The sequence below is a fragment of the Drosophila mauritiana genome, chromosome 2R (genome assembly GCF_004382145.1).
Source record: "Drosophila mauritiana strain mau12 chromosome 2R, ASM438214v1, whole genome shotgun sequence".
NCBI classification, from domain to species: Eukaryota; Metazoa; Arthropoda; class Insecta; order Diptera; family Drosophilidae; genus Drosophila; species Drosophila mauritiana.
The window spans coordinates 10,798,167-10,823,287 of NC_046668.1; the positions used below are offsets into that span (position 1 = coordinate 10,798,167).

At 42.6% G+C, this 25,121-nt stretch overlaps 7 protein-coding genes across 8 annotated transcripts; 6 read left to right on the forward strand and 1 right to left on the reverse strand.

Moving 5' to 3' along the window:
• Positions 1-60: 60 nt before the first annotated feature.
• On the forward strand, positions 61-10,691 carry LOC117138497 (endoplasmic reticulum metallopeptidase 1-like). The gene is made up of 12 exons (XM_033300627.1): positions 61-81; positions 138-618; positions 677-851; positions 907-991; positions 1,063-1,183; positions 8,658-8,812; positions 8,864-9,250; positions 9,309-9,489; positions 9,550-9,734; positions 9,790-9,933; positions 9,990-10,472; positions 10,524-10,691. The coding sequence occupies exons 1-12, from the start codon at positions 61-63 to the stop codon at positions 10,689-10,691; spliced, it is 2,586 nt and encodes an 861-aa protein (XP_033156518.1).
• Positions 10,692-11,481: 790 nt separating this feature from the next.
• LOC117137795 (endoplasmic reticulum metallopeptidase 1) lies at positions 11,482-14,924 on the forward strand. The gene is made up of 11 exons (XM_033299467.1): positions 11,482-12,132; positions 12,188-12,362; positions 12,419-12,503; positions 12,646-12,766; positions 12,835-12,989; positions 13,051-13,434; positions 13,495-13,675; positions 13,729-13,913; positions 13,972-14,115; positions 14,181-14,687; positions 14,750-14,924. The coding sequence occupies exons 1-11, from the start codon at positions 11,508-11,510 to the stop codon at positions 14,915-14,917; spliced, it is 2,730 nt and encodes a 909-aa protein (XP_033155358.1). The 5' UTR covers positions 11,482-11,507; the 3' UTR covers positions 14,918-14,924.
• Positions 14,925-15,712: 788 nt separating this feature from the next.
• LOC117137796 (endoplasmic reticulum metallopeptidase 1) lies at positions 15,713-19,194 on the forward strand. 2 transcript variants are annotated; one of them, XM_033299469.1, is made up of 12 exons: positions 15,713-15,798; positions 15,866-16,379; positions 16,436-16,610; positions 16,674-16,758; positions 16,919-17,039; positions 17,102-17,256; positions 17,313-17,696; positions 17,757-17,937; positions 18,007-18,191; positions 18,247-18,390; positions 18,454-18,945; positions 18,998-19,194. In XM_033299469.1, exons 1-12 carry the CDS (start codon positions 15,775-15,777, stop codon positions 19,163-19,165), a joined length of 2,628 nt encoding a protein of 875 aa, XP_033155360.1. In that variant the 5' UTR covers positions 15,713-15,774; the 3' UTR covers positions 19,166-19,194. The 2 variants fall into 2 exon arrangements, with proteins under 2 accessions (XP_033155360.1, XP_033155359.1); XM_033299468.1 differs by having other exon boundaries at positions 15,745-15,798; positions 15,848-16,379.
• A 247-nt stretch (positions 19,195-19,441) lies between these two features.
• On the forward strand, positions 19,442-19,807 carry LOC117137799 (intestinal mucin-like protein). Its single transcript, XM_033299471.1, has one exon. The coding sequence runs from the start codon at positions 19,503-19,505 to the stop codon at positions 19,737-19,739; it is 237 nt and encodes a 78-aa protein (XP_033155362.1). The 5' UTR covers positions 19,442-19,502; the 3' UTR covers positions 19,740-19,807.
• A 979-nt stretch (positions 19,808-20,786) lies between these two features.
• On the forward strand, positions 20,787-21,495 carry LOC117137798 (endocuticle structural glycoprotein ABD-4). The gene is made up of 3 exons (XM_033299470.1): positions 20,787-20,856; positions 20,919-21,128; positions 21,235-21,495. The coding sequence occupies exons 1-3, from the start codon at positions 20,845-20,847 to the stop codon at positions 21,445-21,447; spliced, it is 435 nt and encodes a 144-aa protein (XP_033155361.1). The 5' UTR covers positions 20,787-20,844; the 3' UTR covers positions 21,448-21,495.
• Positions 21,496-22,546: 1,051 nt separating this feature from the next.
• On the forward strand, positions 22,547-23,511 carry LOC117136860 (larval cuticle protein LCP-30). Its single transcript, XM_033297959.1, has 3 exons — positions 22,547-22,594; positions 22,653-23,161; positions 23,214-23,511. The coding sequence occupies exons 1-3, from the start codon at positions 22,577-22,579 to the stop codon at positions 23,464-23,466; spliced, it is 780 nt and encodes a 259-aa protein (XP_033153850.1). The 5' UTR covers positions 22,547-22,576; the 3' UTR covers positions 23,467-23,511.
• A 254-nt stretch (positions 23,512-23,765) lies between these two features.
• Positions 23,766-24,896, reverse strand: LOC117136862. Its single transcript, XM_033297961.1, has 2 exons — positions 23,938-24,896; positions 23,766-23,860 (listed from the first exon to the last, which is right to left on the reverse strand). The coding sequence occupies exons 1-2, from the start codon at positions 24,553-24,555 to the stop codon at positions 23,774-23,776; spliced, it is 705 nt and encodes a 234-aa protein (XP_033153852.1). The 5' UTR covers positions 24,556-24,896; the 3' UTR covers positions 23,766-23,773.
• Positions 24,897-25,121: the final 225 nt, after the last annotated feature.

Here is a 25,121-nt window from a genome sequence, read left to right on the forward strand (position 1 = left end):
AAACGTTTAGTTTCTTCTGATATTGCAATCAGAGCAGTTCGACTTTTCGAAGATATTATCATGAGAGAGAAGATTGATAAAGTGAGTTTAGGTGTTCTTGAAAACAGGATACTTCGATGCTAAGTGCCGTTTCCTAGGAGCTTAAGGAAGATTCCGAGGGCAGGAGAAGATTGCCTTGGTACTATGCTCCTTCCTTTCTACTCCTTTGGCTGGCGCTCTTCTTTGCCATCGTGATCCCATTGTACAACAGACTTCCGGAAAGGGTAACCATCGCAGAGGAACCTTCAAAGCGGGGAGAATTCGTGGCGGGAAGGGCGGAGAAACAGCTCCATGACTTTGAGCGAATTGGACCCAAAGTTGTGGGCAGTCGAGCGAATGAGGTGGAAACGGTTGAGTTTCTCTTGGCCGAAGTGGAAAAGATTAAAATGGAGCTGTGCAGCGATCTTTACGAGCTGGAGGTTGAGGTTCAGTCGCCTTCTGGTGGATTTTTGATTGCGGGTATGTGGAACATGTACCAAGGCATCCAGAATGTCATCGTTAAGTTAAGTACGAAGGAGTCTCAGAGTGAGTCTTACCTGCTGATCAACAGTCATTTCGACTCAAAGCCAGGAAGTCCAGGTGGGTATGAGCAATCCAAGTTCAATAGGGAGATATACTTAAAGTGCAGAATAACTAGGTTCTGGAGATGATGGCGTCATGGTTGTGGTGATGTTGGAGGTCCTACGACAAATGGCGACATCCGAGACACCATTTCAACACGGAATTATCTTTCTGTTCAACGGCGCCGAAGAAAACGCCCTTCAGGGAGCCCACGGCTTTATCACGCAACACAAATGGGCTCCAAATTGCAGGTGATTCAATTTGGTCTAGTAATTCAAACAATTTAGTTATAAACATTTCTTATAGAGCCCTTATAAACCTCGAGTCGGGCGGCAGCGGTGGGCGGGATCTATTATTCCAGAGTGGACCCAATACTCCTTGGCTGATGAAGGTAGCAAAGAATCGTATTTTATAATTCTAGTACCTAATAGTATGTTTCTATTGAACCGCACTGATGTGTAGTACTACAGGCAGCATGCGAAACATCCTTTTGCCACTACACTAGCCGAGGAAACGTGGCAGGCTGGAATTATACCATCCGACACGGATTTCCGCATTTTTCGGGACTTCGGAAACGTGCCTGGTAAGCTTATATTGCCATGAACTAAAATATAAATATATTTACGAATTCAGACCGAGTGTTTAATAAAAAAAAGAACACAGGAGGTTATTTTATTTATTATTAAACGTTTTATTATTTCCAGTAAAGGAAGAACTAGAGCCTTTGGATTATCACTAGGTTGGATAATGGACTTCGAGGTTGAAGTGGGCTTAGCAGTGTTATCGCGATTGATAATGTACTCAGAACTGAACTAGTGTATGGGGACATGTTTGGGTTTATATAGGCGGATTGGGATAGCTTAAGAGCGAAGTTTAAGAGAATAAAGTTATCAACTTCTATTCTCCCGGAAAGAGAGGTGTCTATTCTCCCGTTAAGAGAGGAGCCCCGAAAAATAGGAGTAATTTGATAATCCTGAGACGATTGTGTGGGCGGAAGTTTTTGTTATTTCAGTTGGCTCGCCAAGTGATGGAATGTTTAGGGGACGTGGACATTGGCTCGCCCCAGAGTCTAGACTTTGGACTTCGGACTTTTGCACTTTGCTGTGCGTAGATGAAAGCTAAGCATAATCGAAGGGCTCTCGATCTTTGAATACATTTCGTACTTAGACATTAATGTGTGTGTGTGATTGTTTACAATAGTGTGCGTGGTTGTGATTGGGGAGTTGTGGGTGTAGATATGTTACTTCCCCATCCTTAAGAAAAAAGCCTGTCCTCAGGCGTTTAGAGTAGGGTACAATACAGGGGTATTGGGGGGTGCAGTATTGTCTGTTCCAGGATTTATAATATTTTCATTTTTTTGCGTTTGATTTTTAAATTTTACAATTAACTTTTGGGGTATAGTTTTATATTTATAGATAAAGTACAATATTACAATAATAACTATCATGATTAATGTTGCAAGTGTTATTATTTGAAAGATATTATTCGTCTGATTGTGTTGTTCGATTATTTCTTTTGCCTGGATGTATTCGAGTGGTTCAAGTTTTGTTACATTATTGTTTACATAGATAGTTTGAGTATAGTCTAACATTGTGCTGGTAATTAATATTTCTTCTAATTGGACCGAACAATTAAATGCTTTTATCATGTTATTGCCTTCTATTATAGTTTCTCTATTGATACAGTTTTGGTTTAGGATAGTCTTGGGAAGGTTCCAAGTTGTGATTATATTAGGTTCTACATATTTTATTTCAAAATCAGAATGTGTTTTACTGTATCTACATTGTGTTGGGACCTGGTTTAGTATACCAATTATACACTTATTTACTACTAAGCTTTGAGAACTTGCCGTGTATGTTTGATTATTGTGGGAAAAATATTTGTCATGTATTGTTTCTGTTAGTATGTAACTTTTTCCGTCTGGGTAGGGTATTATTTTAAAAACAGGTGTTTTGGTTATTTCTCTTGGAATTTGGGATATTATCAGGATTTCGTTTGTATCAGATTTAAGCCAAGCTGAAGTTTTAATATTAAGAAGTTTTTCAGAATTGACGTGAATTAATGAGTCGTGTTTTAAAAGTTTTGGATTAAAGATACCTAAGCGTGTCAGTTGCAAACCAAGCTCTATGTCTTCAATATATTCAGTGAATTGTTGTAAGTTGAAAATTATTAGATTTATCATTTGTTCTCCTTCAAAGTTATTATTTAGATGGTTGGTCAATTCGATTCCTTGGTTAATGACTTCTATTACGTGGTTAAGTTCGCTTATTTGTACATTATTTTTAGAGATGTCGGCTATTTTTTGTTGTAATTCTTCTTTATCTTCTTGATCTAAGGTACCGAATAAGTATTTGTAAATTGTTCCCATAAAGTTAACAAGACCGCGTTTACTACGTTTTACAATTCGTATACCGTTCATTTCTCTGTTAAGTTTTTCTACTAGATACTGTATTTGTGGTGAATTATTAAAATGTTGAGTTTGTTTAATAAGTTCTTCATAAGTATTTTCTGTTTTAGTTAAGTTAATAGATAAGTGATGATATTCGTGGTTTATCGGTAAATCTATTGATCCGGTTTGAAAGATTAGGTAACCGTTTTTGGCCTGGATAGGTGTTACTTCTAGGTATTGTGTGTTAATTGTCGATATGAGGCATAACATGAGTATCATGCTCGGGAGTAAGCCTGGAATTATCGTTATTATATTTACTTTTATTAATTTTCTTTTTCTTTTTAAACTTAGACTTATAGTGTGTTATATTTCTACCTCTATTTGTTTCTTCGAAATGTTTATCATCTATTTGTCTTACATTTCCTGTCTTTTTGAATGGGTTAGTCGTTTTTGATCTAACTAGGGGGGATTCTTTGAAGTTTGTGTCTATGTTAAAGTCGTGTCTGTTTTCATTGAGTTTGTCAATTTTGTGTACTTTATTTTGTTGAGTGTTATAGGCAGGGGTTCCTGCAAAAATGAAGATGTCTGCTGGGGTTCGACCAGTTGTGTTGTGTTTTGTTTTGTGATTGTAAATGTAAAGTATTTTTTCAAATTTTGTGAATTGGTTTTCAGGTTCATTTTCGCTTGTTATTATTCTTAATTTTTCATTAACCGTTTTATGAAATCGCTCAACGTCAGAGATTCCATTTTTACTTGTTGTTATATTTAAAGTTACTCCTTCTGATTCTAACCAAATTTTAAGTGCAATGCACATGAAGGCGGAGTCTTTGTCGGCTTTTATTTCTATGGGTTTACCCATATCGTTGAATATGCGTAAAATAGCTCTTTTAGTTTCAAGCCAGTCTCTACTATTTACTTCTATCAGGGAGGCGTATTTAGAATAAATGTCAATGCATGATAGGAATTGTTTATTGTTTACTAAGTAAAAATCCATGACATACTTTTCTCTGGGACTAAAGGATTCTGGGGTTGTTTCAAGAATTAATTTTGTGTTTCTATGTTCAGTTTTAGCGATGTTACAGATTTTACATTCGTTTATGATGTTTTGGATAAGTTTTTGGTAATCAGGGTAATAGTAAAGTTCTTTGAACTGAAGTGTAAGTTTTTCTATACCAGGGTGTAATAATTCTTTATGTGTTTTGAGAATGATTTCCTTGAATTGGGCGTATGTTTGAATGTCTATTAGTTTTCTGCTGGTTTTCATAGTTTTAGTGAAACTGTCGGGACTTATGATTTGAATATACGCATTTTGAAATATTTGAAAGTCGATCTCGTCAGGAAAGTAAATAACACTTTTCTTAGTGCAAATGTATTCTTTAATGATATCTTTAGCAAGGGTATCAGTCATTTCTTTATAACTGATTTTAATTCTGGTTTTATGGAAATATTTTATTATTTGGACGTCGTCAAAATTGTCTTTTATGAATTCGAATTGTCTGTTATAATAATTAAGAGGTCTTTCTGTTATTGAAATGTGATTTTGGTTGTCTTCTTGTGCACTGTGCACAGTAGCTGTTGTGAGCAGGGAAACTGGGTCATCTTCTCCTAGGAAGTTTTCCTTAATTTGAACTCTAGATAGGGCGTCAGCTACATGATTTTCTTTACCGGGTAGATATTGAATATTATAATCGTATTCGTTAAGTTTTATCTTCCATCTCTGTAACTTCATATTGGGATCTTTTATGTTATTTAGCCATACAAGTGGTCTATGATCACTTAATATGTCGAACTTTCTACCGAATAGGTAGGACCTGAAATATTTTGTTGCCCATACTATAGCTAATAGTTCTTTTTCTATAGCCGAATAGTTAAGTTCATGTTCGTTTAAAGTTCTGCTTGCATAGCAGATGGGTTTATGTTCTTGGGATAATACAGCACCTATGGCTATATTACTAGCGTCTGTTGTCAGTGAAAATTTCTTTTCGAAGTTGGGGTATATTAGGATTGGATCGGACGTGATGAGTACTTTTAGTTTCTCGAAGGCGGACATGTAATCATTATCTTTTGTGTTAATTACTGCTCCTTTCTTTAATTTGGACGTCATAGGTTTTGCTATTTTTGCAAAATTGGGAATGAACTTACGGTAGAATCCGCAGAGTCCAAGGAATGATTTTATTCCTTTTGTGGTTTTAGGAATAGGAAAATTAATAATTGCATTTATTTTGTTAGGGTTTGGTTTTATACCGTCTGTTGTGATAATGTGACCGAGAAATTCTGTTTCTTTCTTCAGAAATTCACATTTATCAAGTTGCAATTTTAGATTAGCTAATCGTAGCTTATCAAATACCTTTTTTAGTGACATTATATGTTCTTCCAATGAAGTGGAATAAATGATAATGTCATCTAAATAAACTAAACAATCTTTATAAATTAAGTCTTCTAGAAGATTGTTCATGCAGCGTTGAAATGTTGCTGGTGCATTTTTCAGACCAAAAGGCATACGAGTATATTCGTAATGTCCATGTTTTGTTGAAAATGCTGTTTTGGATATTGATTGCTTGTCCATTTGAATTTGATGGAAACCTTTAGCTAAATCAATGGTTGTGAAGTATTGACAGCGTCCAAGCTTGTCTAATATTTCATCCATTACTGGAATAGGGAATTTGTCGTCGATGGTTATTTCATTGAGACTACGATAGTCTATGACTAATCGAAATTTTGGTTTACCAGAAGCATCACTTTTCTTTGGCACAATCCAAATTGGAGAACAATAGGGGGACTTAGATTTCCTAATTATTTTTTGTTCTATCATTTCGTTGATTTGCCTGTTGACTTCTTGATCAAACGCTTGGGGGTATTTATATGGTTTTTTATAGATAGGGTCTTCGTGTTTTGTATGAATGGAATGTTTAATCGTACTCGTGAAGGTCAAAGTTTCACCTTCTTTGTACTGAATATCACGGTATTCAAGCAAAACGTGGGAAAGTTGCTCCCTTTCTTCTGTATTTAGATGTTCTAATCTAAATACGTTAGATTCTCTTAACTCGTCATCTAGGGCGTAGTTAGAGGATGTTACTAGAAGGGCTTCTTCTATGTATGGGTTAATAAGAGGGTTTTCCTCAAATTTAGAAGTCTTGGGACACTCATAGGTAGTCTTGGACTCTTCTGGGTTAGATGATCTGGGGCACTGATTGGATGCTGACTCATCTATTTTTAAGTGGTGTTTCCGCTTAATTTTCTGGAGGTGTTTCTCCTTTTTTTGTATATGTAGAGGGGTTTCCTCTGAATTGGATGATCTGGGGCACTCATTGGTAACCTTTGACTCATCTGATTTTAAGTGGGGTTTCCGCTTAATTTTCCGGAGGGTTTTCTCCTTTTTTGGGGTATGTAGAGGGGTTTCCTCTGAGTTAGATGACTTGGGGCACTCATTGATGGCCTTGGATTCATCTGTTTGGATGTGGTCGTACCACATTTTAAATGTGTAGCCATTTATAATGACTGTTTGTGTTGAATAATTAATCTGAGTGTTAGTTGGTTCTAAATAGTTTCTGCCTAATAGTAAGTCATATTTTTCTGAAAAGTTTTGAATATAGAATGTTTGTTTAATGGGACAAAGTTTGCTTGACTGCAATGAAACGCTTTGATTTAACGTTATAATGCCATTAATAGTGTGGACTTTAACTTTAGAAGGTTTGATTGGGAAATTAAAGAAATTTTGTTTCATAATATTAATTGACGAACCGGTGTCTACTAAGCATTTGAGAGTAATATTATTCATTGTAATTTTTAAGAATGGGTTTCCTCTTCCTCTGAATCGCTTTCTGATTCCGAGGCTGGTTGAAGAAAATTTTCGCATCCTGTATCCATTCTGTATTGGGCACTATCACTTTCTCTCTGTCGTTTGACAGGAGGGTTTGGGGCACTATTATTTCTTTGTTGAAAATTTAATGGATTCTGGACTCTTCCTGTATTTAATTTTTGTGTGAGTTCTCTTGCTAACCTTGGATTTAGTTCGCAGGGTTTCGGAGTAGTGCTTGGATTTGACTTAGTTGTGTTATGCATAGCATTGTTCACGAAATTTTGATAGTTTCCCTTATTCTTAGAGGTTTGGGGTTGGATTTTGTTAGGATCGGAATAATTTTGGGGTCTTGTTCTGTCATTGAAAGTTATTTCGTATACGCCTTCTTGTTGCGCTATTTGTTTGAGTTTAGATACTGTCGTAATGTCAAATCTAGCAAGAGTCATAAATAACCTATCGGGCAATTTTCTCGTGATTACATCTTTGATTGTATTATTTAATGCATTTGTGTATAATACAGTATTATTGATATCATTTTCTAGCATAAGTTTATTCGATATCGTGAATGATTTCATTTCTAATTCTTCGACGAACTTACGGATACTTCCGTTGAAGGGTGTGTTGTAAATACGACGGAGTAGTTCTTCACATGGTGTTTGGGTTTTATACTCGCTGATGAGCGCATTCATAAGGGTTGGCCAGGTTGTTGCTCCGGATAACTGGGATACACGTTGAGCATCTCCTGCAAGTTGCATTTCAATTGCGCTGAAGAATACATGCTTTTGCCTGATGTCCGTTGATGGATAGAGCTGAAGTATGAACTCAATCCTTCGGATAAAGGCACTGAGTTCTTGGGTGTTACCGCTGAATATTGGTATTTGCCTAATTTGGCTTAGGGCTTGATTAAGATGGGATTCCGATAACAATTGTACTTGCTCGGTTGCCATGATTGTTGGTTTTATTATTTTTCGTTTTTTTGTTTTTACACTTTCGTTAACCGTATGCAGTAGGTTTGACTATTATGTGTCAACCACCGATTATACGTAGTTCTTTTGCGGATAAAAAGAGTTAATTGTATTACGATATTATGTTCACTTTTAGCGCCGATTCGCGTGGTTCAATCTTAAAAGATACGCTTGGTCGTACAAGGATCTTTTGTCACTAGATTGATATTTGTAAACAATTCGCACAACTTTTTCTATTTATCCTACCGACTGCGCCATTTACGAATTCAGACCGAGTGTTTAATAAAAAAAAGAACACAGGAGGTTATTTTATTTATTATTAAACGTTTTATTATTTCCAGTAAAGGAAGAACTAGAGCCTTTGGATTATCACTAGGTTGGATAATGGACTTCGAGGTTGAAGTGGGCTTAGCAGTGTTATCGCGATTGATAATGTACTCAGAACTGAACTAGTGTATGGGGACATGTTTGGGTTTATATAGGCGGATTGGGATAGCTTAAGAGCGAAGTTTAAGAGAATAAAGTTATCAACTTCTATTCTCCCGGAAAGAGAGGTGTCTATTCTCCCGTTAAGAGAGGAGCCCCGAAAAATAGGAGTAATTTGATAATCCTGAGACGATTGTGTGGGCGGAAGTTTTTGTTATTTCAGTTGGCTCGCCAAGTGATGGAATGTTTAGGGGACGTGGACATTGGCTCGCCCCAGAGTCTAGACTTTGGACTTCGGACTTTTGCACTTTGCTGTGCGTAGATGAAAGCTAAGCATAATCGAAGGGCTCTCGATCTTTGAATACATTTCGTACTTAGACATTAATGTGTGTGTGTGATTGTTTACAATAGTGTGCGTGGTTGTGATTGGGGAGTTGTGGGTGTAGATATGTTACTATATAAATATTAAAATTAACAGGTCTGGACATCGCACAGGCCAATAATGGCTATGTGTACCATACAGCATTCGACACCTTTAAAGTAATTCCTGGAGGATCTATACAGAACACGGGGAACAACATTCTTGCACTTGCAAGGGCTTACGCAAATGCCAGTGAATTAAGCGAAACAGAGGTAACAATCGATTAATACTTATTTCATAAAAATTACTTAATTCATTTTCAGAAAACTGATGATAGCCATGCAGTCTTCTTTGACTTCCTCGGACTGTTCTTTGTTTACTACACGGAGTCCACGGGTATTATCCTGAACTCCGTGATTGGAGTGCTAAGTTTGGTTTTGGTTGGCTGCTCCCTCTGGCGAATGTCCCGCCAGTCGGAGAAGGTATCGATTGGCCAGATTTTGATCCAGTTCCTTATTATCTTGGGACTGCACGTGGTGGGCTTACTGCTAAGCATTTGCCTGCCTCTTCTGATGGCGGTTCTATTCGATGCTGGGGATCGATCTCTGACCTACTTCACCAGCAATTGGTTGGTTTTTGGCCTTTACGTGTGTCCCGCCATCATCGGGCTGGTACTCCCATTGACCCTGTACTTCACCCTGCTGCCCAATGTAAGACAATTGATAAGGCATCTGATATCCTTGCCATAGCTCATTCAATCGATTTCAGGATAAACTGAGCCACCCATATCTCATCCAAATGAGTTTGCACGCAGAGTTCGTGGTTTTGGCCTTGTTGATTCTTATTTTAACGGCTATTGGTACGCGTTCCCAATACTTGTGCCTCATATCATTGATCTTTTATGGAGGTGCTGTGCTGATAAATCTGATAAGTACATTGCATGACCGCGGTAAGAGATATGGTAATCATTTATCCAAAAACTGGTCTTAACTTGTTAACTACATTTTAGGCTACTATTGGTCCATCAGTGTGGTATCTCTTCAGGTGATTCCATTTTGTTACTTTTCCTATCTGTTCTACATGTTGCTGGTCGTATTTATTCCGATAACTGGAAGAAACGGAATAAGCTCGAATCCGGATCTGATTATAGCACTCTTGTGTGGCTTTTGCACGTACTTTGCACTGGGATTTGTTGTAAGTGTTGTTGCTCTGGTGATGAAAAGGTTTACTTTTAACAATGGAACTCTAGGCTCAATTCATCAATGTATTTCGCTGGCCAAAGATCATTCTCCTTGGTTTGGGAGTGGTGACCTTCATCTTTTGCATGATTGCTGTTTCGGAAGTGGGATTCCCCTATCGCCCCAAGACCAACGTGATGCGAGTTAATTTCATGGTAAAATATTTTCTATAAGTATTGTCAGGTTTTTAAGGTAACATATCCTTTTCCAGCAAACTAAACGAATATTCTATGACTACGATGGAACGGTGACTCACAGTGATTCTGGATACTACTTCATATACCAGGATAGACGCGGTCTGAGTCCGCTAAAGGACTTCAACGTCAACCTGACTGGTCTAACCTCAATGGAGCCTGATTGCGATAAGTACGTGATGTGTGGAGCTCCGTGCTTTAACTTTTGTGGTGGACGAAGAAGAGCTGGTTGGCTGCCTCGTGATGTTAGCATACCCGGTGATATAACCTTGGAGCTATTGGAGAAATCGGTACTCCCGGATGGCAAGACCACTCGATTTGAGTTTGAGCTGACTGGACCGCCCCAAATGAACGTGTTCATCCAGCCAGTGGGTGTTGCCAAGGTCACGGATTGGTCCTTCGATCCAAAACTATTGGAGGATACATACCAACCACCCTACGTTGCATACATTTCATATGGCATAGACGACAGTCCCCTGAAGTTCTTTGTTGAATTGGCGGTACGTTTTCCATTTCCATAATGAGTAGTTTAAAAATCTTTACTTTTTCAGAAGTCCGATGGTGATCTTAGTGGTCCTCTCATGGAACTCGGAGTTGTTGGACATTTTATCAGCTATGAATTTGATAGGGATGCACATGCCAAGGAATTTTTGTCCGATCTACCCAACTATGTTCATGCAATGGAATGGCCCGCAATATTTAAAGGATATATATTTTAGAAAGTTTGAATACATTTTTAATGGAATTAAACTTTTCAGCATATTGCTGATTTGTTATTTAATTAAAGTTCTTCTAGTAAATACTGTTCTGCCTTAGCTCTTTTTTGTCTAGACACTTTTGGAACTTTTTACGAATATAGTGAAAACCTTTGTCCATAACCTTTCCAAAAATTTGTGCTTTTCGTTGTAGGATTCCCAAAACTCATAATGATTGTATATCTAATCTTGACATTAGCTTTTTATCGTTTTTGATTTAGGGTTTATAAAATTGATGCAAAATTTATGCTCTCATTTTACTATCTTTATATAGCAATAACATTTCAATTTTTTCGGTATCATTGGAAAATGCTTGAAGGGCATACATAATAGCGCATTTCGTAGCTTGTAAAAATGTGTTCAGATTCAACCATTAAACCATAAAAAGTATCCCTAATTAGCTAATTGAAAAGCTTTAAATTTTGGATTTTAATTTCTATGCGATAATGTTTTCCTATGATGAAAAAGAAAGTAATTTGACATTTATGTTAATACGAATCCATATTCTTGATGCACATCTCTAGGCAGCACTATTCAGATGCCGCGGTATAAAACTAAATCACTTTATGAAGATTGCAGAAGACTTTGACTCCAGGAAGATTATAAAATTGATTGTAATGGGTATCATAAATATACTGGGACTTGTGGGCTGCAAGTTGGATATCAATCCGCAAGCAGCCATGAAAAGGTTTAAATTTGATAAGCACGGAGAGTTTTTTGCTCAGTCGCGTGCGGTTCCTCGTTGTGATTTGATGCTGATAAACGCAGTACGCCGGCGATATGGAGAAGCACAATGGAGGTTTTGAAGAGGATAAGCTTTCGGAGCACTCGGAAACATCGTACACTGAGAACAAAAAAAATACCCTGCAATTGGTTACCGGAGGGATAGATCCTGAAGAGGGCTGCAGCAATGTTACGTTGATCGAATTGAAGCAAAAGTCCAGATTCTCTGAGCAACTGGAATGGTACTACTCACCAGCATACTTGCTCTTCTGGGTCGGACTATTCTTCGCAGTGTGCTATCCACTGTTTAACCACCTGCCCACTGGAGTCAAGATAGAGGAGGAGGCCAACTTACCGGGCACCTTTGTGGCTCAGCGGGCGGAGAGCATACTGATCCGGCTGGATCTTATGGGCCCCAAGATAGCGGGGGATTACGTGACGGAGGTGGAAATGGTTCAGTTTTTGCTTGGCGAGATATCAAAAGTGCGGGAGGAGATGAGGAATGATTTGTATTATATGGAGGTGGATGTACAGCGCTCCAGTGGTTCTTTTCTCCATTGGCAAATGATTAACATGTACCAGGGCATTCAAAATGTGGTGGTGAAACTCAGTTCCAAGAGTTCCAACAGCACCTCCTACCTATTGGTCAACAGTCATTACGACTCCAAGCCCAGCAGTGTGGGTAGGTAATCCAAGTTATCTATCAAGCTAGGGATTCATTGTTATGTACTCTGTAGGAACTGGTGATGCTGAGTTGATGGTTGTGACCATGCTGGAGACACTCCGCTTAATGGCCACGTCCGAGGAGCCCTTTCTGCACCCAATAGTATTCCTGTTCAATGGCGCTGAGGAGCAGCCCTTCCATGGTTCACACTCGTTCATATCCAACCATCGATGGTCGGCGAACTGCAAGTGAGTGAACTATTACAACTTCCATGGCAACTGATAATGTGGCAATTCCAAATCAGGGCGTTAGTCAACCTGGATTCGGCCGGAGCTGGTGGCCGTGAAATTCTCTTCCAGGGGGGTCCCAACCATCCCTGGCTAATGAAGGCAAGTCTAAATCGCGCATTCCACTTGAATTTTATCTTAATGACCGAGCCATAAAGCTATGAAAGCGCATTTACAGGCGCGCCTATCTTATCGCCATTTACGATCCGATATCCAATAAAAATCGTTTTCTATTTCACATTAGCAATACAAAAAGAGTGCCAAGCATCCCTTTGCCACGACAATGGCCGAGGAAATCTTCCAGGCGGATCTGATACCGTCCGACACAGATTTCCGTATCTTCCGTGACTTTGGCCCAGTGCCAGGTGGGTGACTCATATAGCTAGGTGTATTGTACCAGTTTCCACATATCGATCTATATATTTCGATCCAGGTCTGGACATGGCTGGTTGCTACAATGGTTTCGTATATCACACCAAGTTCGATCGCTACAAGGTTATTTCCCGAGGTGCTCTACAAAACACTGGCGATAATGTGCTTTCTTTGGTCCGCAGTATATCCAATGCGGAGGAAATGTACGATACAGAGGTAGGAAATGGTTGCTATTTGGGGATCTTGATACCTTATACATCTAATTACCTTTCAATAGGCTCATTCCGAGGGTCACTCTGTGTTCTTCGACTATCTGGGTCTTTTCTTCGTTTACTATACGGAGTCAACTGGCACAGCTCTTAATATCTCGTTCTCGCTGGGCGCCATTCTGGTTATATGCCTTTCCTTGTGGCGCATGGCCAGGGTCACGGATCGGAGATTGGGCACCTACGCTCGCGCCTTTGGGATGCAGTTCCTCCTCGCCATTCTGGGTTTCTTGCTGGCCCTCGGCTTCCCATTGCTGATGTCTGTGTTCTACGATGCCGGCGATCGCACGATGACGTACTTCAGCAACAGCTGGCTGGTCATTGGTCTCTTCATCTGCCCCTCTATTATTGGACTTGTCCTGCCTGCGACCCTCTACTTGTCCTTGAGACCCAGCGTAAGTGACCCAGATCTTTCTTTCCCAGCTCACAGATGAATACTTTCCCTTTTTTCTCAGGAGAAGATACCGCACACCTATCACCTGCAGATCGTGGGACATGCCTACTGTGTTTTCATGGCAGTACTGTGCATTCTACTAACCATCGTAGGTATTCGCACTGCGTATCTCTTTATGATGTGTGTATTCTTCTACTTGGGAGCTTTGATCATCAACCTGGCTACTCGACTTCATGATCAAGGTAAGAACGGAATGAGATAAAGCGCTTTAATGACACACGTTCGTCTCATTTAGGCTATCTTTGGGCTCTGGTGCTCTGTGTTTGCCAGATACTTCCCTATCTGTACTTCACCTACCTGTTCCATGCTCTTCTGGTTATCACCATTCCGATGACGAGTCGCAAGGGCATGGATGCTAATCCCGATTTGTTGATCTCCTTGGAGTGCGCACTGGGATCTATTCTGGCAATGGTGTTTCTGGTAGGGATCTGCCATTCCTGTGAGAGAACATTAAGTGCTGACAAATACATCGTTTTAGGCTCCACTGCTGAATCTTTTCCGGCGACCAAAGGCCATGGTTGGAGGATTGACATTGGTTATGTTCATTTTCTGCATGATTTCTGTTTCGGATGTGGGCTTTCCATATCGCCCCACAACAAACGTGATGCGTCTCCACTTTTTGGTAAGTCAAATGTAGGAGGAGATCAAAGGTCTTCTTGTGATATTTGAGCTTTCCTGCGTTTCTAGGAGGTACATCGCAAGTTTTACGAGTTCGACGGTTCCATTAGCCTGGAGGACAGTGGTTACTACTTCGACTTGCAGGACAGGCGCTTTGAGAATCCTCTGCTGGACAAGATCAATCTCACTGGAATTACTCGCGTTGATGACTACTGCGAAACCGAGATGTATTGCGGCTTGCCGTGCTTTAACCACCGTTGGTGCTCCGCCGTAAAGGACGCCCGTTGGTTACCTAGGGATGAGCCCGTCGATTTGCCTGGTACTCCGGTTTTGCAGTTCCTGAACAAGACTGTATTGGGAACTGAGTCTGCTCCGAGGGCTCGATACTACTTTGAAGTGTCATCGGGGCCGCCGAGGATGAGTTTCTTTGTACAGCCTCGGGATGGAGTAAGGATGCTCAGCTGGTCGTTTCTAAAGGGAATGCTGGACAATCCATCGGTCTACAAGCCGCCATATCACATATTCTTCGGCTATGGCAGCGACAATTCGCCTGTTGAATTCTTTTTCGAAATGACAGTTAGTAGCAATATAATTAGTTTTAATTAATACACAAATATATTATATATTTGTACTTGCAGAAGGACGACGGCAACTTTGACGGGCCAGTGGTGGAGCTGGGTATCTCTGGACACTATATGAGTCATCTAAGTAAACGCGATGCGACGACCCGAAAATTCATTGAAGATCTGCCGGATTTTGCCCATCCCATGGAGTGGCCAAGTTCCTATGAAAGATACATATTCTGAGATAGACCAACTTACATAGTATTAAGATTTGTAAAATAAAATCAATAATGAAAGTATGTGGCTCATTTCTGAAAAGTTATTTTATTTACTTAGGAAAGTTATGGAATATTTATCTCAGGTCTTTGTATAGCCAATTAACGTTATAAAATTGGTTACGATAAAAATAATAGCTGTTACTAACTACCTAGTTTCAACGAAAGGCGAAATTTGACCAAATCACATTTATGATATTGACATGAGTAAACACATTTCGCTACCTTTCGAGACTCGATATTATACCAAATATTTTGATGCTTACCACAGAAGTCCTTAATTTTCAATAAGACGGCTTTTTGGGCCAACTAAGGTATTGTATTCATGTGGGTTCCATAAACCTTCTTAACTGACTGAAAGGAGCGGAAATTGCAGCCCTAGCTTTTTCCACTGCCAACCAGATGCGACACAATAAATGCATAAATCCGCAATAGTCAACAAGTGCGATTACAATATGGGGCAAAGTCAGCGGTTATGATTTTCGGATTGGTTTGGTTTGGTTGGGTTTGCTTTGGGTAATCACGTCGTTGGCCCCTCGAGGGCCTCACAAGTTTCGCTGGGTTTCCAATTTATCGATGGTATAGACGAAAGTTGTGTTCGCTATGTACGCATGCTGATACGAAAGCGTGAATAACACGCGCCATTACGCCATAAATATCGAATATCTTTATACTATGCTGAAGATATCAACCATATCACACCATAAACCCGGGGCGCAACTTTAAATTGCGGATGGAGATGTCCGGCGAGTTAGTCGTGCGTCGGGAGTCGTGGAAGGTGCTCTTGCTTGGACGGTTCTCGAATCTCTTCAAAAGTAAAAAAAAATGGGAGCCACTAGGGATGGCAAGGTGTGTGATTTAAGACTGATTTACCAGCTTAGAATAAGCCATTTATAAGATTCCCCACTTACAACAGCCGTCCCTTTCGGGATCTGAGAACCTGATAATCGAGGTGGACGAGGACAAGATCCGTTGCAAGCAGTATTCCTGGTACTTTGCACCCACCTACCTACTGTTCTGGGTGGGGCTCTTCTTCGCCGTCATCTACCCACTTTTCCAGGCCTTGCCCACCGGAATCAAGATCTCCGAGGAGGCGGATAAGCCGGGACAATTCGTAGCCGAGAGAGCTCAGGAAATACTGTTGAAAATTAGTCGATTGGGACCCCGTGTGGTGGGTGATGTTGATAATGAAGTCACCGTTGTGAATTTGCTGCTCGCTGAAATCGAAAAAGTGCGCCAGGTTCTGCGAGACGATGTCTATGAAATGGAGGTGGAGGTGCAACGGGCATCCGGGTCCTACCTGATCAAAGGCCTAACGAATCACTATCAGGGTGTGCAGAATGTGATCGTAAGACTGAGTACCAAGAGCTCCAATAGCACCTCCTACCTTTTGGTCAATAGTCACTACGATACCAAGCCGGGTTCACCTGGTGAGTATAATAGTGGACTGCATTTCGGATAGGCCTTCAAAAATTATTGTCCACAGGCGCCGGAGATGACGCTGCCATGGTTGTGGTCATGCTGGAGGTACTGCGTCTGGTCGCCGTTTCAGGGAATCCCTTCCTGCATCCGATTATATTCCTTTTCAATGGTGCCGAAGAGCAGCCAATGCAGGGATCACATGGGTTCATCACGCAGCACAGATGGGCTGCTAACTGCAAGTGAGTTTGAGCCTCAGGCTGAGATCTCCGGAATCTCGAATCCACTTTTCGCTATCCAAACAGGGCTCTGCTGAACTTGGATTCCGCTGGTGCTGGTGGGCGTGATCTGCTCTTCCAGGGCGGTCCCAATCATCCCTGGCTGATGGAGGTAAGTTTCTATGTTTGTGCAGCTAAAAACCCCCGAAAGTCGGCAACGCCATTGGTGATTCATATATTTGGGAATGCTCTGATCGCATTTCCGATATGGGGGCTGCTATATCACCCGTCTGGCTGCTGATCAATTAATCTAATCTTCCGCCTTATCATAGCATTACAGAAACAGTGCCCCGCACCCGTTCGCCACCACAACGGCCGAGGAGATGTTCGAGGCTGGTATCATACCATCGGATACCGATTTCCGGATCTTTCGGGACTTTGGAGTTGTGCCAGGTGGGTATCTAGGGGGAGAATAAACTTTTCAAACACCTTACTCAAGAACTCTTCTCTTCCAGGCTTGGACATGGCCGGTGTGTACAATGGATTCGTCTATCACACGAAATTCGATCGATACGCGGTGATAAGTCTCGATTCCCTGCAGAATTCCGGCGACAATTTACTGGCCCTGGTATGGAGTATTTCGAGTGCCGAGGAAATGTACGACACAGAGGTGGGCTTCCTCTTTCGAGTGGCTTTCGTCCATTTTTCATAGCAATCATTCAACAGGCACACGCGGCTGGACATGCAGTATTCTTCGACTTTATTGGACTGTTCTTTGTCCATTACCAGGAGTCGACTAGTTTTGCCCTGAATCTCTCCTTCTCGTTCGGTGCCATTTTGCTGGTCTGCCTCTCGTTATGGCGAATGTCCCGGGTTACTGGCCAGAGTATGGGCACCTATGCCGGCGTCTTTGGACTTCTATTCCTGCTAGCCCTTGCTGGTGTGTTCCTTGCCATGGCCTTCCCCCTGCTGATGGCCACCTTCTATGATTGGGGAAATAGAACGTTGACCTATTTTAGCAACAGCTGGCTGGTCATTGGCCTCTACATTTGTCCATCGGTTATTGGTCTTGTGCTGCCAATGACCCTCTACTTGACGCATAAGAAGTGTGTAAGTATAGTAATTAATTAATTATTTAATTATTTTGTTATACTAAGCTATCCTCTGCAGAAGAAGATCCCCCATACTTACTACTTGCATATTGTGGGTCACGCGAACTGTGTCCTTTTGGCCATCTTGTGTTTGGGTGCAACGGCGCTTAAATACCGTAGTGCCTATCTATTCCTGATCTCTCTTACTTTCTACGTTGCTGCACTAATCATTAACCTATTGACACGTCTCCATTGTCGCGGTAAGTTAGCTTTATATGTTATAGGTTTATATGTCGGGAAACTTCTAATCTTTTATGCCATTACTTTAGGCTATCTGTGGTCCCTGGTGCTGATAGTTTTCCAGATTATACCCTTCATTTACCACGCCTACTTGTTCCACATGTTCATACTTATTCTCATTCCGATGACTGGTCGCTTTGGGGTCTCCACCAATCCGGATATACTAATCGGCGCCCTTTGTGGTTTTGGCACAGTTCTGGCGTTATCCTTTGCTGTAAGATAGTTATACACATCTATTTACTACTTACTATTAATCAGTTATTACTTAGGCTCCCCTAATCAATGTATTTCGGAGACCGAACTGCATGCTGGGTGGTCTGGCACTGGTCATGTTCATTTTCTGCATGATTACCGTCTCGGATGTTGGATTCCCGTACCGGCCCAAAACGAATGTCATGCGTGCCGACTTCATGGTAAGTGGAACACTAATGAGCATCATTAGAAAGATGTCTAAGTTCGATTCTTTGTCGGAACAGCAAGTGCATCGCAAATTTTTCGAGTACAATGGCTCTGTTAGCCTCGAGGATTCTGGCTACTACTTCCATCTGGGGGATCGAAACAAAGAGGCACCTCTCCGCGATCACATGAACCTGACCAACCTGGTACGCCTGGGCGAGGATTGCGACTCCGAGCTGATGTGCGGTATTCCCTGCTACCGATATTGTAGTGCCCGGAAGCATGCACTTTGGCTTGCTCGAGAGGAGCCCGTAGAACTGCCGTATCCAACGGTCTTGGAGTTCCTTAGCAAGACAGTTCTGTCCGGTGGCTATCAGGTGCGCTATGAGTTTCGGCTGACTGGTCCGCCGAATATGGGTCTATTCTTCAAGCCACTGGATGGTGTAAAACTACTCCGATGGACGTTTGCCCCCGCAATGCTGGATAATCCGGCCACTTACAGGCCTCCTCTGGAGGTCATGTTAACCTACGGCATTGATAACACTCCCATCGAATTCTTCGTGGAGCTTTCTGTGCGTATTTAATGGGTTGTTCTGATAACCATACTAACTAATTGATTCTTAGAAGGACGATGGCAACTTCGATGAACCGGTCTTCGAGATGGGCGTCTCTGGGCACTATGTCAGTCCACATGACAAGCGGGATGCGCTGAGCCAGGCGTTCCTGGCCACACTTCCGGACTTTGCCTTCTCGATGGAGTGGCCCAGTAGCTACGAACGGCATATATTCTAGGATAGTAATAAGAATAAGCTAATAAGAATACCAAGTCATTGACACTCCCAACCCGAAAAACTTTTATTTTTCGGAAAATGGAAGGGGATCAAACATTGGATGCATTTCACAATGAGTTGCTCGGTCAACATTGGTGGGGGAAGAGCAAGCAATGTAGCAAACGGTTAAGGAACCATTTGTGCAAACATTGCAGGGCATACTGCGACGGCTACAGTCAAAATGTGGGTATAAATAGTGTGGCCTGGACCAGCGAAAGACACACTCAGAGTTCAGCAGCTCTTCCGTCGATAAGCAACAGCCAGCCAGCAATCCCAAAAGCCCAACAAATCCAATCAACATGAAGTTCTTCGCTGTCCTCGTCTGCTTCTCCGCTGTCCTGGCCATCGCAATGGCATCTACCCCAACTACACCCCCAACCAGCACTCCCACAACGCCTTCTTCGCCCACGACGACGACGTACACCTATACAACCACCCCGTCCTACCCCTCCTACACCTACACCTCGGACACCACAACCACCAAGCCCATCAAGCAGCAGCTCCTGTCCCTGCTGTTCAACAAGAAGTCCGGATAGAGCCGCCCATCCGATCCACGATGCTGCCACTTGACACGATCCTCATCACCTGAATAGCCAAATAAAAACACCAAATACCGAAAAACAAACAAGCGCCGTCTCTTGCTTTCACACAATACCGCAATCGAAGTAAACCATCTCACGTAGCATTGGGCGGTGGGACATTTGGGGCTTCACTTCCACTTCCATCTCCACCTCCACTTCGGCGGTAACTGACATTTGCTCAACTGGCAACGGAACGCCCCGGCCCAGTCATTACCGCCTTTTAGCCGGACCTGTTCAAGAAACATCTGCCCGGCTGCCGCAAAGGTCAAGCGGCACTTGCCACATTCAGTTAGCTGGCGAGTAAGTCAGTTGGCCAGCCAGACATGATCATGGTCAGGTGGCAGTCATAATCCCGCCAATGATGATCATCAAGCGGTTGACTCAAATGTCTAATGACTGCGCTGACAAATTGATGTAGGAATGCATCAGTCTGTCCCTATTCCTCTCACGCTGCCGAGGAAGAGTTATGAATGCCAAGCTGGTCATGTTCAACACGATCCGAGATGATCATAATGCCTCCAACGCCCCTCGCAATACAGGTGCACAGTGGGCGATGGCTAGCGAGGATAGTTTATAGTATTAGGTCAGCAAGCTATTGACGATGCAACATTGCTGATGATAACTTCCAGCATAACAACTTAATGCTGTGACTATTATTTAACTATATTTTTGTTTGTTCTAATGGTTAAGTAGAGTCCCCACTGTGGCTGTCATGTAGACAACTCATTCGACAAATTGCAGCAAATCGGATGGGTCGTGCACTTGTGGGTGGATTCGATTCGATTCGGCCCGGTCCGGTTCGGTTCATTTGCGCTCCATGGGAGATGGTATTGGCCTCCGACAAGAGCCACCTAAAAGAGGCTTCCGATCGGCGGGTCTTCAAAATGCTAGGCGTTCACTCGTTAATCTCCAGCTGCAATAGTGTCTGTGTGCAAAAGTTCAAGCGATTTGGTATAAATATGCAAAGAGTCGCCTCTGTTGGCCACAGTAACGGATCGAGACGGAGTCGGAGCAGACCCAGACCCAGGACCCAGGATCACAGGATACAGTTCGGTTTAACATGCAATACACAGTAAGGTGGAAGAGATAAACTTTAGGATACTCCATGCTGATATCGCATCCGCGTGCTTTCAGCTGATCTTCATAGCAGCCCTGCTGCTCAGCTTGGCCCAGGCCAGACCCCAAGTGAGAGGACAGGCGCCGGGAGAACCCATTCCCATCATCAGACAGGAGCAGGAGGTCAACTTCGACGGCTCCTACAAGTATCTCTACGAGACGGGCAATGGGATCAACGCCGAGGAGGAGGGCTACCTCAAGAATCCAGGCACCGATAATGCCGGCCAGGTGGGTGTAGGGGAACTCCATTCACAGTCGTGGCTGGCATTTTCCGGCTACCAGTTGGCCAAACGAACTGCCACTAACTTGCATTTGCCCTTTTACCGCTCCAAAGGTTGCGCAGGGTTCCTTCTCGTACACCTCACCCGAGGGCATTCCGATTCGGATAACCTATCTGGCGGACGAGAATGGCTTCCAGCCGCAGGGCGACCACCTGCCCACGCCGCCACCCATCCCGCCTGCGATCCAGAAGGCATTGGCCTACTTGGCCACCGCTCCGCCGCCGCCGCAAGAGCAGCCCGGTGGGTTCAACAACCGACGTGGTTAGGTATCCACCTCGACTTCTACAATCGAATTACCTGGTTCTACTCAATTACAAAACGTGTGCGAATGAACAATAAAACTGGCCATACAACAACAAATGCATAGTGGATTTTCAATGATTAGCAAATGATTTAGCTGTGGAATTTAATACTGGCTTTAGTAGACTTAATCAAGTGGCAGATATGCAATCAAACTATGACGTCTTGCGATCTAAACTAATGTATTGATTTCCAATTTACTTTCGCGTTTGAATCGATTTCTTAAGCGGTTGTAAAAGTATTGGAAATTGCCCTTATTTAGATAAGATTTAACTCACTTGGGTCCAATTCCTTGACCTTACCACTGTGAATCAAAATATGTACTGAATATTCTGATTTTATGGGCTGGGCGCATGTGTTCGGGAAAACCTTCTTCATACTTGTTCATTAATGAGGGGGGACAGTAAAACAGCCTGATTTTTCTAGATAAGATTTGCAAAGTCTTAAGTTCAACTCACCAAATTACCTGAAGAAAGTTAAAGAAATAAATGAAATACATAACATTTCCGTAGATTTTCATATTCGATGTATAATATTGGCCAATCTAATCATGCTTGTGATTAATATTATATTAAATGGATATCATTAAACTCATAGTAGACTTAATATATAATCTTTTCTTCAACTAATGAAAATAATCCATTTATCCATTTACTCAGCTCTAATGATCATTACAGGGCCCTCAATATTATGTTGCCTAGTTTCAGGCATTTGGCATAAATGAAGTTGAAGCGGCTTGGAATTGCATAATCTTTTGAAGAGTGGACAACGTCCGAATATCGTGGTAGTACCTCCAAGAAGTTTCAACAGCCGGCTGTTCCAGGCGGAGAACGCTGCAATATATCTCCATTGAATCGCTTCTATCGCTGAGCCATCAGATCGGAAAGCAGCCTTCCAACAAATTATGAATTAATCGCCTCGTAAACCAAGACGCTTAATTGATCAAGTCACCGGTCGGATCAGTTGCAATTAGACACAGCAATGCAATGGAGTGGATGCTGGATGCTGCTTAGAGATGTGGGCGTATGGGGGTGCATCCGAAAGATATAAAGCTGGGGGCCGACGGCTAGATCTTTTCATTGCTTATCTTCGACGATGTGGCTGCGCGTAGCGGTGAGTTGGACTAACCTTATCTTAGATACCTCAAAGTTCAATATGCATTCCAATGCAGATAGTTTTACTTTTAGCCCTCGTGGCTGCCGTTCTGGCCCAAAACGATGGTCGGTATCGTCCTCCGCCCACAAGAGCGAGTGCCGGAGATGGGAGCTACCGCGGCGGTAACGATGGACGCTATCGTGGCGGAGGCGATGGACGATACTCGGGCGGCAACGATGGACGCTACGTGCACATGGACAACAAGTACAAGCACGACGATCGACCTGGTGGGGATTACTCCGGCGATGCAGGGCGCTATGTGGGGGACAAGAACAGGGGTGGTGGAGGCGGTGGCGGCGGAGGTGTCGGTGGTGGTGGTGGATCCGGGGCAGGTGGTGGTGGAGCGGCAGTTGTAGTGCCGAGAACCTCAGCCAGGCCTCAACCAAGACCCACCACTGCACCGCCGCCGGCTATTGCCGATCCAACTGCCAATCTTCCCAAGGGACGTGGCACCGGCGAGGGAGGCAACGGTTGGGCCATCATCCGCCAGGAAGACGATGTGGAGGTGGATGGCTATCACTATCTGTGGGTATTGTGTAACTTTCAATGTGACGCATTTCAAAACCATTCCTTTTAGTTGGGAAACGGAGAACGGCATCTTGGGCGAGGAAAGTGGACGCATTGAAAAGCTGACCGAAGAGGAGGGTCTACGCTCCAAGGGATTCTACGAGTACACTGGGCCCGATGGCATCCTCTACCGCGTGGACTATGTGGCGGATGACAATGGCTTTGTGCCAAGTGCCGCCCACCTGCCCACGGCGCCACCACCACCGCCCTATGTGGAAAAGTTACTCGCCTTTTTGGAAGCAAATGCCAAGACGAAGAAATAAATCTGGATTTTATAAATAAAGTTTAAATTGAATAAATTGATGTGCCATAGGAATATAAAGGTGTTTCAATCAAGAGGTTCAACTACTTTTATTTATCAACATCCTGTTTCTGAAGCTTGTTGGTTTAATTATGCCAGATTAAATGATAAATCATTATAATAGGTCATTATGGATTTTTAAATGTAATATACATATATTTGATCTGTGAGCTAAACTCCAGAAAATCCAAAAATATTTGAGTAAATCGAGATTAAAAATTACACTGTTTATTTATTTTCAATATTTATTGAATGTTTCTAAATCCACCTTACTCCCCTTTGATTGGCAATGTAGGCAGGATTCGTTGTTGTATGTACTCCAGGACCTCATTGATGGTATCATGAATCTTGCCAGGCTAAAGGAATACATACATAAAGGAATACAATACATTACTTAACATTTCTAAAATTATAGCTTTTTTTGACCACTTACATCATGCTCTGAATTTATGTTCGTTCTTGAAGGTTCCTGCTCCTGAGTTGGCTGCACCACCGGCTCCTGGACAGGCTCCGTTTGCAGCGGGTATTCCTCCGTCTCCGGCTGACAGTTCATATGGCAGCCATCGTCGGGCTCCTGGTACTCATAGGCCTGATCCGTGTCCCATAGCTTGTTCTCCGTCAAGTAGCTGTACTCCTTGGTGTCTGGATGGGATTCGTCGCCATCTCGCACCCATTGAAACTGGATTATCTGCCAGCCGGTGCCATTGAAGTTAAAGTCGATCATGAATCGCAGATGATCTCGTGGACCGAGGGATAGGCCTTCACCGGCCTCCTGGACCTTTGCCTCCAGTTGGCGCTGGGCATTCCGGAAAATGCCGCTCAAATCGGAGTCATAGGGAACACCACGATCTCCGTAGCCGCCGTCATATGGCCTGGGATCGTGTCGGTACTTTCCACTATCATCCGGAATATACCAACCCGTGGCACCGTGCAGGCGTGGGACATATCGGCCCGGCTTAAACGTGATCTTCGCCTGATCCTGATCCAGATCTGGATCCTCGGCCTTGCAAGCCGCGATCAGCAAAAGTGCAGTCAGCAAGCGTGTGTCCATATCGACTACTTGATTACATCTGACTCGACCCCAATGCACCCGCTGGCCATTTTAGTTTGCGTCCCCGCCGACGATTGTTGTGCGGATAATAAATCGCGGTCTTTACGCCCAAGACGAGATTGTTTAGATGGCTTTAATATGGGCGCGACGCGGGCTGATTCGGTGGCTAGCGAATCGATATCAGCTCATCCGTCTAGAATTCTTTGCATACTAACAAGCCATTTGGAAGCAACTTAGTGTGCAACTAGTTTGCATTGGCAGTAGCAGCGGATCGCCTTTAACCTTTCTGAGATGCAAGTCGACGCGAGGAGCCGGTTCAAAAATTGGGGGCGACATCTGCAGGAGACTAATGGCATTATTAAAGTTGTGTTTAAATACCATACCATGTTAAAAATAATTGATTGATAACATTTTTGTAAAATAAACACTTTTCAAGAAGTCCCATGAAGTAGGCATTCAAAATGTTGAATTAGTCTTATACATAACAACGAATTAATGTAATTTCCGTTTTATTATTTCAAAATGTTAGCCTCTTGTTTAGAAACCCGAACTAAATCGATGCACGG